The sequence below is a fragment of the Oxyura jamaicensis genome, chromosome 4 (assembly GCF_011077185.1).
Source record: "Oxyura jamaicensis isolate SHBP4307 breed ruddy duck chromosome 4, BPBGC_Ojam_1.0, whole genome shotgun sequence".
In the NCBI taxonomy this organism is placed as follows: domain Eukaryota; kingdom Metazoa; phylum Chordata; class Aves; order Anseriformes; family Anatidae; genus Oxyura; species Oxyura jamaicensis.
The window spans coordinates 12,740,668-12,754,870 of record NC_048896.1 but is presented as its reverse complement, the minus strand read 5'-3'; the positions used below and the strand labels follow the sequence as shown (position 1 = coordinate 12,754,870).

The window sequence follows — 14,203 nt, the reverse complement described above, 5'->3', positions numbered from 1 at the left end:
TCTTTTCTTTTCTTTTCTTTTCTTTTCTTTTCTTTTCTTTTCTTTTCCTTTCTTTTCTCTTTTCTTTGTCCTAGATGCCTGCTTAATCCTATAAATTTTCACAGGAATTACACTGATAATTTATTTAGCAATGTTACCTTCCTCAGATTTACACCAAAGCATTTATGTTAACAATAACCTCCGTGAAATAAGTTGTTACCAGCAGTTAACCAGATTGTCACTTTGCTTTGGGCTGTTAATGGGCTAAGAAACTGGTCTTTGATTGCAGTAATCACTAATTTTGAATGAATTTATTACAATAATTACTGAGACTCAATGGTTTAATTGGCTGACATGATTGTTAGCTAAACTATATTTAAAATCTAGGGAGAAAGACAATAAAAGTGGAAGGAAAAAACACAAGCAGAACTGATGGTCTTCTGGCTGCAGGGTTTAATTTTTGTGTCTGAGAAGGCCAATTACAAGGAACGAGAAGGCTCCCCATCTGCTTTTTTTTTTTCTTTTTTCTTTTTTCTTTTTTTTCAGCCTGGTTTCTTTTAGGGCAGAAAGCAAGCAAGCAGGCAACAAGAAGTCAGTGTGAGGGAATTGCCATCTACTCTTACATTTCAAGCTGCTTTTCTTTACCCTCTCTTTATCCACTCCTTGTGGGATGTGGTGGTATCTCCGGCCTATTAGTGAGATAAAGCCATTGTCTGTACTGATCACTTGGCTTTCCTTTGCCTCTACTCTCCCTGTCCACAATGAACTGCTGCACATTGACGGTGTATCTGATTTTCTGCAGGGGTTTAGCAGGGAGAGGTCACTCCCACATTAGCTTGGACCATATGGCAGCAAGTGAATGAAGCTGAAGTCATTGTCATAGATGTAGAAGGCTGCCTCTGCCTTGAATGAACCGCAACGAACGCCGTTGTGACTACCCAAAGGATCAGCTAATATGTTGCCACATACAGGTGCATCTTTAACCAAGGGTCAAACAAAAGCGAAGAGGAAATCTTCAAAACCAGCCTGAAATGTTTGCCTCAGACATACGTCTAGCATGCCTGCTAGACGGCAGGCATGTTTCCCTGGTATGAAATTCAGACTCACAGTTTGCATCAGCGCATAACTCTCTGTGTTGTTACAAGCTGCCAAATGTTGGCAAATAGAGCTCTGTCTGGACTGGGTCTACCAATCAGGTATTTAGATATAAATGGTATTCAGCAGCACATACAATTAATGCTTAAATTAAAATTGCTCTGGCAAGCAAGTAAAAGCACAAATAATCCTCTGCTGCAAAGTGGGTAGCTGATCTGACAAAAACCTGACTCACAGCAGTGTTTGAAGTTATTACTATGAATTACTTGGGCACAAAACAGTATTGTTTATTTCTTCGTATGCTATGAAATATTAGAAACAGGGAAAATACAGTGAAGATTGTTTGAATAACTGTATTTTGAATGTCACATTAGATTTAGGAAAAGGCATGAGACCCAGACTGTGTGAGGGAAGGAACAAGAGAGATAACGATTTGTTTGTACAACGACTACATACAACAGAATGGCTATTTGGTTGGGCAAACGGCCTTTAAGTTCACAACTGGCCATTCCAAATTTCTACACTCAAATTGTATATGTAGTCACAGGAACTTGCAGAAATTAGGTATGTAATTGCCCATGTTAGACACGTAACCCTTTAAAATTCAATTGTTCATCCTCGCTTACTTTATTGAGCCCATACATTTAGGAACAGATTATGAGAGAAAGATATTTAAATGCTGAAACCAAACACAGGCAGCTAGTTGGAGTTGCAAAAACACAGGTGTACCTATCTTCCACTAATTCCTCCCTGAATGCCTCCAAATTTTAGCCCAGAGATTGTGTTCTTTCTGTTAAAACATTCTTGCACCTATAAAAGAGCCCAGTGAGAGTCTCTGAAGCCTGCCTTGGGGTACTCAGCTTCTTGGCACAGGGACCATGTTCTAACAGGAGAAATCTACAATTCTTCCCAAGACAGAACATCCACCAGGAGACGTACCACCTTCCTAATGGGTGAACTTCATTGTCAGCTGTAGCTGAATCATCCTGATTTCTCAAAGCTCTTTTGCAAAGAGTTCTGAATGAAAATGTAGGACCTTTGGGAGGAAAGAGGGTTTAAATGGCAAAGCCTATCTTTCAACCTTTCACCACTGAAGTGTTATTTTCCCCCACACCTTTGGACAGTGCACAGTTTTAGATTCCCCTTTCTACTTCCTCCCCATAACATTCTACTTAACCCTGTGGAAAACAGAACCACTCCTGAAAGCTTAAAAACAACCTGGGGCACTCCAGAAATGTATTGTTACACAGTTCAGTCAGCTCCCTAATCTTCTGGGAAATACATTGATCTACATTTAGATGCATATCAGTGGGAGCTGAAAACCTGAATTATCAAATAATATTGCATTTGTTTCAAATGAACTCAGAAGACACCAATAATAAAGGTAGTGTGATCCAGGTCTCTGCAGATGAAAAGAAGTCAGAAAATTTTATTTCAAAACTTGAGGAAGGTGAGAGAAAAAGGTAGCATATAGAAATAACTATTGATGGACACAATTATATTTTAACAGAGAATACCAAAGGCTTGAAAGCTCAGAGGAATCAAATTAATGACCTGGAAAACAAGCTCAAATTAAGAAACATCAGGTTGGGGGTGGATTCCTTGGGGTTGCTGGAGACAAGAGTCGAAAGATTTTTTTAATGGATTGTGAAGGTGTTGGGGATGGATAATCCTTGCTTCTCTCTGCAATATATCTCTACTCACTGTATTTCTAGCAATGACAATCAGGCAACACCCATCATGATGTTTATCAAATGTGCAACATATTACTGATCACACTGTAACTTCCAAATCATCTGCCTTTTCCAGAGTCAAACTCTGATCTTCTCAGTCATATAATGAGGGGGTAGTTCAAGGACTGAAGTCCCTCTGTAATTACACCAGCACAAATAAATGCTCAACCTTCTTTATGGATTTTAAAATCTGTGTACTATTTCATAAATGATTTTTGAGCTTTATCTGAATTTAGATACTAATACAATCAAATTGTTTTCAGAAGCACATTGTGCATTTGATTCTTTGCTTGTCCTACTGCGAAGCACAAAGCAGTGCCTCATCTCAAAAACATAAAAGCACAAAATTGATGACAAAAGGGAATTGGGTTCTTTGGTTATTTATAGAATGTTAATCTGGTGATTATAATAATCAGAATCATTATTTACATGGTGCCTGTTTGCTGAAGCATTATAGCCGTATCTCAAAGACACTGAAAGGCACAAACTATTTGATTACATGTCTGCTGAAATGCAATGCACGTGTGTCTGAATCATTTAGGGTCTCACCCCTGGCATTGCTGTACATGCAGTTAAAGAATAAGTGAATGTAAAAGTCATTATTTCATTCAAGAAAACTGAGAACTGTCTCACAGGAAAACAATTTAAAAAATAATTTCCAGACAGTCAAATGGATCCCACTCTGGCCATAGAGGGGAAGGATGGTGGGAGCAAGAAAGAACCTTGAAAGAATGTAATATGGTGAAAGAAGAGTATTTCAGGATTGTGATGAGACTCTAATTGCCAGTAGCCCATCAGAAAGCTGAATGAATCTCATCCAAAGCCCTGTGAACCCTCTTCCTAATGGATGGGAATAGCAATGCCCAGTCACTTATGCTTTCCCATCTAAGACATCTGTAGAACAGTACTGTGAAATCCCTCATGAATGTAATGAAAAAAAAAAAAAACAAAAAAACTTACTCTTTAGTGCTGGTTAATCTGTGATTCGGTATTGGAGAGATACAAGGTGGGAGCAAGCATGAAGCTGAAGGGTCCTCCAGGCGCTGCTTCTTGGTTTCAACAAAGGTATCCAGGTTTTCCGACTGCTTTAACAAAAAACGTAGAGCTTGAAAGATCGCACATCTATGCACAGTTTCACTTGCCATTAAGAGGAGCTCAGGAATCTCAGTGTATTGCCTTTACAGAAGCAGCAGTTAAAACACTGTTCTATGAGAAGTGGAGGTCACCTGAAATCAGGGCTAAAAGTGCTCCAAACACATGACAAGAAGTTATATAATAAGTGACACAGCCAGATAATTAGGAAGCAAAACACCTCATGTGCTACAGTTATTTTCTGTAACTATACTATAACATTGGAGTTTAATTAATAATTCAGATGGAATGAATTGATAGCACCAAATGTTACTCAAGCAAATAGCTTTTACTCGCTGACTTAATGGAAGTCACTGAGAAAACTTCCCTGAGTAAGTATTCCTCACAGGACTGAAAGACTACTATTCCTCACAGGAGTGAGCTCTAAGGTGGCAGTCATCAACAGCGATAGCTGATTAAAATTTGTTTGAAAGGTTCCCTGATGCATGACTTCTGTGCCTGAACTAGGATGGTGCAAGCAAAGCTGATCACTGCTCTGTCACTGGAACCTTCATATCATCCTTCAGGCTCATTAATAGATGGCTGAAATAAGTCTTTTAATAGCATGATTTAAAAATCAGGCTCTTCCTACCCTGTTTTAACTGTTGATATACCCTAAAGCCATTGTAATTGGTTTGTTTCCTCTTGGGTAGCACTGAACAGTCACACAGCAACTGAACAGGCTGTTTCAGAGTGTAGCTTATGTTTGTGCAATCCCTTACGTTGCTACTTTCTGATTCACAGTCCCAGCTAACGAAGTTCCAAGGTTCCAGCTTTCATATAACCCCCATCATTTTATTTTTATTTTTTCCCTGGGAGCCCTATGTTTATGTTTATTTGCCAGTACCATATTCTTGTTTTAGCCATCATACTAATGTACTGCTGTTTTAATAATTAGTATACCCATTGTACACTATTGTAAATATATATAAACATTGACATTTATACATCGCTTTCCTCTTTCTTTTCTCCTTCCCTCTTACCTCTCTGCCTTCAGTGTACAGCTAGAATATAAATTGAATAAAAACCCGCTGAGTTTACTCATGTGATTATTTCCACTTAATTCAACAGGGAAGGAGCCAGTGCAGTGACTCATGTAGGCAGGGGTGCAGACCCTGTGTCTGCCTGGCATTGTCTGACTTTGTCTTGCATTAACTCTCTCGTACCACTGGACTGCTCAAACTCAGCATTTCAAGGCTGTTCAGAAGTTTGCCAGAACAGACAGCTGAAGTCACATTCACAATGACTTATAAAATTTGGGGTATAAAAAATATGCTATGATGACTTCTTGCAGAGAGGCCAGAGCACAACCATTTCAGCTGGAAAAAAAAAAAAAAAGACTACAAAAATTCATTTATGACATAAAACCCCAGTTTCTTTCCTGAAAACACATTTAGTTTAAAGTGCATTGCCATATCCCACAAGATAGGCTACCCTTGGGCATAAATAACATAAAACACATGACAAAACATGATGCCTTAAGACAAAGCATATTTGCTTTTCCAGGTAGCTGCATACAGAGAGCAGCTAGTTAAGCAAATGATATTTCTATGAATTAAATTCATTTGTATAACAAAACAATACAGAGACTAAATTCACCAGGAGCATAAGCAAGCACCATGCCATTGACTTTAATGAAGTTATGCCTGTTTAAGCCAGTGGTGAAAATGCATTAATTCCACAGACAATAAAACTCTGCCTTCCAAACAGAAGTCACATTTTCTGAGTATGGCTGAATCCTTAGTAATATGCATTTGACATCGGGAGTTCTGCAGATTACAGAACACTGCAAATTACTGGGCAAGTGAGCAAATACAGCAAAAAAGGTTGTATGATAAATCTCAAAAAAAAAAAAAAATACATTGTTGATTTTTACAGCTGGAGTTTGTTTTTTTTACTCATTTCTCATGTTAATTTGTAATGTACTGGAAAATGTACATCCTTCATAAAAACAATGAAGCCTCAGTGGTATGATGCCTCCTTACAGCCCAGGTGCAGTGAGGAGTCAGTGACTGCAGTCCTGACCTTAAGGATGCACAGAAATTCTGTGTTTTCCTCTGAACGATGAAAATGACTTACCTTGTGTTTCCTTTTGGATTTTGTGGATGGTTTTTCAGCTGCTGGGGTAGGGGACTCTCGAGATGGTCGTCTGTGTTTCACATTTGCCTCTCTTGGTTCAGTTTTCACAGATGTAGTCTCAAAAGGCTCTTGCCCAGGTATCCTAGAGAGTAAACTAAGATCTATTTTCACCCAAAGAGATTTGAGTTCTTCGTATTCTCTCAGTGGGGACAGAAGTTCATTTTGTACGATTGGGATAGGAGAAAAGAGCTGCTCCTCCAAGTCGTTGCTGGTCTGGTCGATGGATGTGTTGCTGCCATTGCTAGTTAAGCTACTTACACTGAGGATGTTACTGCCAGAGTCCTTCACTTTGATGCCATTCGCTGGCCCACTGCAAGCTGGCAATATCTTAGCCTGCAAGCTCTCCTCCTGGTCTGTATTTGAGTCAGAAGTAGACGAATCAGTTTCGATAAATTCCCGGGACTTGGGGACAATTTTGCTGGGGCCTCTGTACTTTTTCTTCTCTGAAGTGAGACCTGTGCTCGTTCGTGGTTCCTTCCTTGGAGCAGTCTTCCCAACTGCTGCTTTAGTTCGAACCTTTGGCTGCTCGGGGGGTTCCTGCGGGTCTTTTTCTTTGGGAGTGTTGCTGGTATTATTTGGTTTGGGCCAGTTATACTCTTCTACACTGGAAGTCCTTTCTACCTTTTTGGGTTGCTTTTTCCCAGTAGTCCTTTGTGAAGTTGGCTCATTATGAGCTGGCGACTTCTGCTTGGAGCTTTTTGCCTCTGGGGTTTTCTGGGCAACCCGCGGTTTGGCTTTCTCTCGGATGGGACTGAGGATCGCCCGGTCTTTGGGATCGGTCGGGGGCAGGCTGTTGTTGAGCTTCCCTTTGTTCTGCCCTTCGGCCTGCTGGCTGCTCTGTGGCTGGGAGCTGGTTTCGCTGTGAGGCTCATTTTGATTGTTGATGATGGTCTTGTTGTGGGGGTTCACTTTATTTAGCCATTTATCCAGCTGCCATTTGTTTGTTGAAGGGGGTTCAGGCTGCAATTTGAAGAACAACAAGGAACAAATCTCAGACAGAAGCAATGCTTTTCCCTTTAAGTGAAAACTTTTTAACACGCCCTTTTATTTCAGTCAACTAGTGGTGACTGCTAGTTTTATGGGAGTATTTATGGAGTATTTATGCTTAATTAGGCTTCCTTATCTGGTTTACAATGTGGCCCTGAAGAAATTTAATACAACTAAAAAGTTTAGCTGGTCCCTGAAGATATAGTTTTGTCATGTTGCCTTTCCTTAGTCCCAGCTGAATACTGTGTCAATAAAATCTTCTCTAGCTACTGGCAAAAATCTAAATATTTCTTTAAAGCAATTCAAATGTAGGCCAGAAGGATTCTTCCAAAAGCTAGAATGAGTATGTGGGTCATACACATAAAACTGTAAAGGGAGAAAAAAGTCAACAGCACCAAGCCGCACAGAATCCCAATATTTTCCTAACAGGGAGTAGGATTTCTCTATCTTCGATGCTTCCCCCCTCCAAACATCTGCCAGGGGATATCTGCAAAGGTGTTTTTACCTCCGGTGTGGCACTGCGTGACTCCTCATTGCACTCGCTGTCACTGGAGCTGCTTTCACTGTCGGAGTCAGACTCAGAGCTGCTCTCGGACTCGCTGGAGCTCCCAGAGCCACCGCTGGAATGGGCCAAGCCAGCCGCATGTGCTGCTGGCACCGGCAGGCCGCTGTGGGGAGAAGATCCCCTTGGGTCAGTATGCTGCTCGTCATTCAGATTTTGAAGTGCTGACCTGGGGGGAGCCACCCAGTGAACCCTGCTCACACCGACTGTCCTCAGCATCAGCTCCCGCTCACCCAGTACAGCCCCGAAGGAAGCTCCAGAGGCCATGGCACCATGTAGGGACCAAGGGAGCTGGCTGGGTTTATGCTTCATGGGACACACTGATAATGGTGCTAATAACATTATCATCATCATCATCATCATGCTCAAGTGAGAAGCACTTTAGTTTCACTTTAGAGAGACTCTTTACATGGGCAGATAATGATAGGACAAGGGGGAATGGTTTTAAACTTAAAGAGGGGAGATTTAGATTAGATGTTAGGAGGAAATTCTTCCCTCAGAGAGTGGTGAGGCACTGAACGGGCTGCCTAGAGGAGCTGTGGATGCCCCATCCCTGGAGGAGTTCAAGGCCAGGCTGGATGGGGCCCTGGGCAACCTGATCTAGTGGGTGGCATCCCTGCCCTTGGCAGGGGGTGGAACTGGGTGGGCTTTAAGGTCCCTTCCAACCCGAGCCATTCTGTGATTCTGTGATCACAAGCTTGAGCTTATTAGCCCAATGATTGCAAAAACTAACAATCGTACTTAAATAATTTATTAATGAAATCATTCTTTCTTCATTTTTTGCTGGTTCATTTATAATTTATGAACAAAGGAAGGACATCAGGCAACTACTATTGGACAGGGCATTTTAAAAATTAATTTTAATGAATACTTTTACACTGTGGTGTACAAAAACTACTCATTTTTGACAATTCTCCAGGGACTGCCCAACGTTTTCTTATTTATAGCTGGGTTTTCTCTCATGAGATGATTTCTTTATGATAACGCAGTGAGATAATGGTGTTCATGCTGAAAATAAGTCTCTCTGTGAAATCTATTTTTCCATGTGTTCAACTGTCCTCCAAGATGTATTCATTAGCATTGTTTTTACTCAGCATTTATTTCTAAACTTAGAGGTTGGATCACCCCAGTCTTAGCACTGCCAGTCTGAGTCTTTATAAACTCATCTTTAATTTCAAATTATTAGTATTTTTGGTCAGGGAAATAACCTTAAGGTTTTATGTCTCTTCATCTGATCTATGTAGCGGCTTTTTGATAATTGATTTTAAATTTGTGAAACCGACAAAGCAAAGTTTGAAAATTGACACCATTTACTAGTACACTTTTATGGCTATTCAAAACCTCACCTTAATATATCATATGCTGTGCGTGTCCCATGTTGAGTGATCCAGAGAAGCCCTGAAGTTATAATGCTGCTTTCCCCTCATTTCTGCCACCTGCTTTTCTACTTTTCTGTTAGAAGGATTCATATAAGCCAGGCACATGCCCTCCTTAACCTTTCAGAGATGCTACGTGCATCAAGATGCCCTCTTAATAAACACAGTAACCAAGGAACTGGAAGTAAGGAGAGCCAGACGAAAACTGATCCTGCTCCACTAGAGTCTTCAGAAGTATTGCCATTGGCTTCCGTGACAATAATAAATGGTCTTTAATTTTCTTCTCATGCTAAGCTACTTTCTCTCTCCCTCCTTGTTGGTAAACCTATCCCTTACACTGTGGTTGGTAACATAACTGTCTCTTTGAGCATTGCAATGGCCCTGCAGTGCCCATTGACAAAACCAGCTTGGTGCTTTAGGGTGCATTAATGAAACAAAATTACTCACTTGGGTAATTGCCACAGATCACTAACTTTGTTGCTCATTAAGTGCATATACATTTTTTTTTTCTCTTCTAGAGGCTCAAGTGACTCTCGTTACCAAATTTCAGCTGGAAGTAACAGGTAAATATAAAGAACTGACGCTTTTAAAAACTTACATAACACTTTTGGAAATACCAATAATTAAACATTGATACATTACAAAACTGATCTTAAATTTGTATTTAATTTCAATTTTTAGAAACCATTTGTGCACTCACTTTTCTTTCTTTAACCCTTCTTTTCAATTAAATGCATAAAAGCATAGGGAGATAACTTTTTCACTTATTTTTTACAGTAAGTAAGGAAACAAAAGTGGGGTAAAAGTGAGCGTGACTGTGGGGCACTTTGACTTGCAATTCAATATCTTGTAGTTTTGGTCTTGTATTTTCTGTTTGGAAAACACTGAAAGTAGATGAAAACTGAGCTTTCCTACTTTGTTACAATTGTTTGCAAGAAGGAATAAGAAAAAAAAAATAATATAAGAAAAAACAGAAAACATTACAATGATTCCCAATCTGAGTGGGACATGACAAAATGCAACATCAACCTTGAAGAGTGTTATTTACAGTTATCAGAACTAAGAAGTTGTAAATCAGAAATAGCTTTTTCCCTAAATCATTAAGCCTCATCAGTTTCACTTCTATTTTTTCTTTTCACCCCAAAATGGAAGTGAGCACAGCAATATTAGCATTTTATCCTAGCTGAAAACCCCAATTCCCACCTCTCTAGCAGAGAGCCGTCTGTAAAGACACAGAAATGTTTAACCACCAGCAGCTGCTCTGAGAGCACGGGTCAGAGCGTTGGGCAGCGTGGCACAGAGCGGTCCTGCAGAGAGCAGCAGGGCCGTGGGTGCACGGAGCTGGTGGGGCACCAGCCACCTGCAGGGATTTACCGCACCTTTGGGCAGGGTGCATAGGGCTGCACCAGCCTCTTGCAGTGACAAAGCTCCTTGTCTGGGGGTGCTTTATGTCAAGGCAATCCCCCTGTACAGAGGCACGTGTGTGGATCTGCTCATATCTATTTATGCAGGTATGCCCCCCAAAATGCTCTGTTTTTAGTGCTTGCAAATTTGCCCTCATTTAGATCACTAATATAAAGAATATCATGTCTTATAATGGATCAAAGAAGAAAAAGCCAGTATCCCAGCAGGTAAGGCTCGTACCTTTCTAGCCTGTAAATACAACCTATATCATTTAGCACTCTAGAAGAGAACTGACACCATAGACAAAGATGTGCTTACACAAAACAACGGGAGCTGTACTGTAGCAGACTGCAACTGACTGACAAAGAACTCAAAGGGCAAGACTGAAACCATGGAAAGAGATGGCAGCTCCAACCTGGCCTGATTTCCTCTCTTTCTGAACACCAGCCTCAGAAGAAAGTTATCATATGCCAAAGATTACTGAATAACATAGCTCAGCAAGCTTGCAGGAACCAGACAGACTCAAAATAAAGTTTTTTTCATACAAAACACAATGAGGTCATATTTGTCTTTCATCTGGGATAATAAAATTATGCCTTGGCTACATCAGGCGGCTTCATGCTGAAGACATCATTGCTGGTCTACATTTTTAAAGCAGAAGCATTCACTTTTCATCATGTAGTTTGAGCTGAGAGTAGCCCTGTTTGTATACATTGCAAAACAATCAGATAAGACCCCAAATGCCTTTCCTAGCGTCTCACAGTACTAGAGAGATCTTGCACACAGCTACATGCACAGTCATCTTCTAATAATGCTGATCAGCGGAACAGAAGAAAATATACAGACCTTTCACATACAAGTGTATGGAAAAAAAAATCTGTGTTGTTTTCTGTGCTTCTTTGTTTGCTTGCTTTTTTTTTTCTTAACTAAAATGGATCTTTTAGTTCAGAAGAACAGGTTGGTTTGCACTCTTCCCAAAGACTTCTTCAGCTTTAAAGCTAAATCACATGCTTTAAAAGATGCTTGGATAGATTCTGCAAATGTGCATTCAAGCAGCTGTTACATGAATAAATTGGGCTTCTTCACATAACTATCAACTACATGAACTCAGGGTTGCCTCTGTAAAAGACTTTCAAAGCAAGCTTTGTTGTGTTGCTAAGATCCAAACAAGGAATGCCAGCCTGGACAAGGTTTAAAATGGATTTAAAGCATTTTATCATCAGACACAAGTCCTCAGAGTGACTAAAGGGGGCAGGAAGCACTGGTATTTGAAACTCTTGAATTTTTATTTCTCAGCAGGAGATGAACACTCATATTGTCCACTCAGACACTGAGGAACAATGTTTTTATTTCATTGAACTGAAAAAAAAATTAATAAAAACAATGCTTCACAATGAAACACAGTATTGTTTGGGTAAATAACACTTAGAAGAAAGCCAGTTCATTATTATCACTTGAGATTGGAGGCCCCTACTGAGCCCAGTGACCTGCTGTGCCAGGATCTGTGTAAATACACGATGAGACACAGTCCTTGGGCCAAAGAGCTTGCAATCCAAACACACAAAGTAAACATCAGAGGTATTACGATCACCCTTGGACTCAGTGCAGGCCTGACAAATTCTGTGAGCATGAAGCCCCTCTGCAGTTAATGGAAACATCAGTTCTCACCCCTTTCTCACTTTGTGCTCCACATTTTCCCAGCCGTGTGCTCAGCACATGAGCTGAAGCCCCGCAGGGCAGTCAGACGTGCTCAACCCTCTCCCAGAGCTGTGCATGAGGGTGCTATCTGGGAGGAAAAACACACATGTGACTCAGCAACACGGCTCCCCATTCCTCAGGCCAGCTAGATCAGTGTCTGCTTACCCTTCTGTGAAGCTGCTTTTCCTGCACCACGGAGATGAGAGCTGCTGGAGCAGTACTCTGAGTACTGCAAGTACTCCCATACTGCAAGAGGAGGAGAACCAACTCTCCAGCCTTTGCAAAGGTCATCATGATAATATCTCTAGCTGCCTGCAGTCTGGAAAGCATTTCTGGTCACCTCCCTGCTATCAAGAAATGAAGCAGACAGAACAGACTTGCACATCTGGAAGCAATTTGGAATGAAGCTCTTCTGCAGCACTTCTACCTATCTCCCTTCTGCTGCTTTTGCAGCACGTGGCACTTCCCCGGTCCCTTGCTGCTTGGAGCAGGATTGTGCACAGTGTGGGCACAAAGTGCAAGATGAGAAATGTCTTGAAGGACAAGACAAACACCAGTACCACCAGTACTTGGCAGTAGTTTTCAGCACTTGTTGAAATCAAGCTTCAAGTCAGAGAAGCTGAGACTTGCAGGTGTGTGGCATCTGTCAAGAGCAGGCACTGGAGCCAGCTGCTTATGGTTCATGGTGGGGAATTGCATCAAGTTTATCACACACACCAACAGTCTTTCATTCACTGTGGTTGACTGGTATGGGTGATCTGCCCAAATTTAAAATGTATCCCTTCAGCTTGTCTCTCTCTCTCTCTCTTTTTGTTTTTTTTCTTTCTTTCTTTCTAATTTATGAAGTCTTTTTTGAAAGCCAATGAAAGTAGGTGTGGCATTTGTGTGTCTGGATTTTTATGCTGCCTAGAGAAGAGAAGACCCAACATGCAACTTACACTTCTTTTGTAGTTGTCATCATCTAGACTATTATTACTTTATTTTCAACACATCATTTACTGTACTGATGTAATAAATACCCTTTGAGATTAGATTTGGTAGTTAAAACAAAAATAACCTGAAATACTAAAACTCATTAACCTCTAATAAGAAAAATAATAAACATTTTACCCTGTAAATATACAGGTAAGAAATGTTGATTAATTCCTACCACTGCAGTATAACTCATCAAGCAACAAAAATTCCAAACAACTCCTTAGACATTTCCCCGAACTTTTCACCAATTAGATGTAGTCATGCTAATTGCTGTGAAGAGAATTTGGCAAATTGACGGTGCCCTCAAACAATAGCGTTATTCATTTCAACCCTTCCTTTTTAGGGCAATGATGAATTGGCCACTTGTTCCATTGCTCTACCCAGAAATCAAAACATAAGCTTGGAGAAAGCAGAGTGCTGCTGGGCAGTGGGAAAATGTAGATGGGAACTGACCAGTAAGTCAACAGTGCATCAATGCTGGCAATGTATTTCCACCAAGAAGCATCGCTCTACAAAGGTTACTTTACTGCACAGGGTATTTTTAGGGAAAATGCAACCAATGAAATCTGGAAGGGGGAAGGTCTGTACGGGAAAAGTGACTGCAGACTGGACAGAACTGTTGATCTTCCTGTTAAAGCATTGGGTAGGGATCTGGGGGAATTTTGCTGTGAGTCTGAGAAATAAGTATTTCTGTGCATCACTTACTGCTAAATAGAAGAGAGACTGCGGTGCCTATCCTCAATTTGACTTGTCTATTTTAAATGCAGATGTTCTTCAGAACAAAGACTCTGATTGCACAGGGTACTGGAAGGTGGACACCCAGTTCTGAGCAAGATTTGGGAGCACTACAACCACACCACATCCTCTAGCAGAGTAGACTGTAGCACTCACTCACTCATCGGGGAGTATTGTTGTCCCACTCACTACACTGTATTCTGAGAGAAGACAAGGAGGATACAAACTGTCTCCATCTTTTCAGAAGCTAGCCCAACCAGAGTCTATTCCTACAGAAAAACAAGAGGAACCTGAGGGGCTTTCTAGGCTGGCTAATTCTGTGTAAATGTTCAAAAAAAGCCTGCTTCATTATTCTAACAGATAATAATACAGCAGCACCTAGAAGATTA

General features: G+C 40.8%; 1 protein-coding gene across 6 annotated transcripts in view; it reads right to left on the bottom strand.

Annotated features, from left to right (window-relative positions):
- AFF2 (AF4/FMR2 family member 2) overlaps positions 1 to 14,203 on the bottom strand; it is a 366,303-nt gene that overhangs the window by 33,429 nt on the left and 318,671 nt on the right. For 5 of the 6 annotated variants that reach the window (XM_035326403.1, XM_035326404.1, XM_035326405.1 and 2 more), the window contains exons 10-12: positions 7,570 to 7,732; positions 6,018 to 7,037; positions 3,768 to 3,892 (exon numbers count right to left, since the gene is read on the bottom strand). In XM_035326403.1, coding sequence (XP_035182294.1) covers positions 3,768 to 3,892; positions 6,018 to 7,037; positions 7,570 to 7,732 — 1,308 coding nt within the window. The remainder of the gene's footprint in view (positions 1 to 3,767; positions 3,893 to 6,017; positions 7,038 to 7,569; positions 7,733 to 14,203) is intronic. The other variant, XM_035326401.1, reaches the window with a different exon arrangement.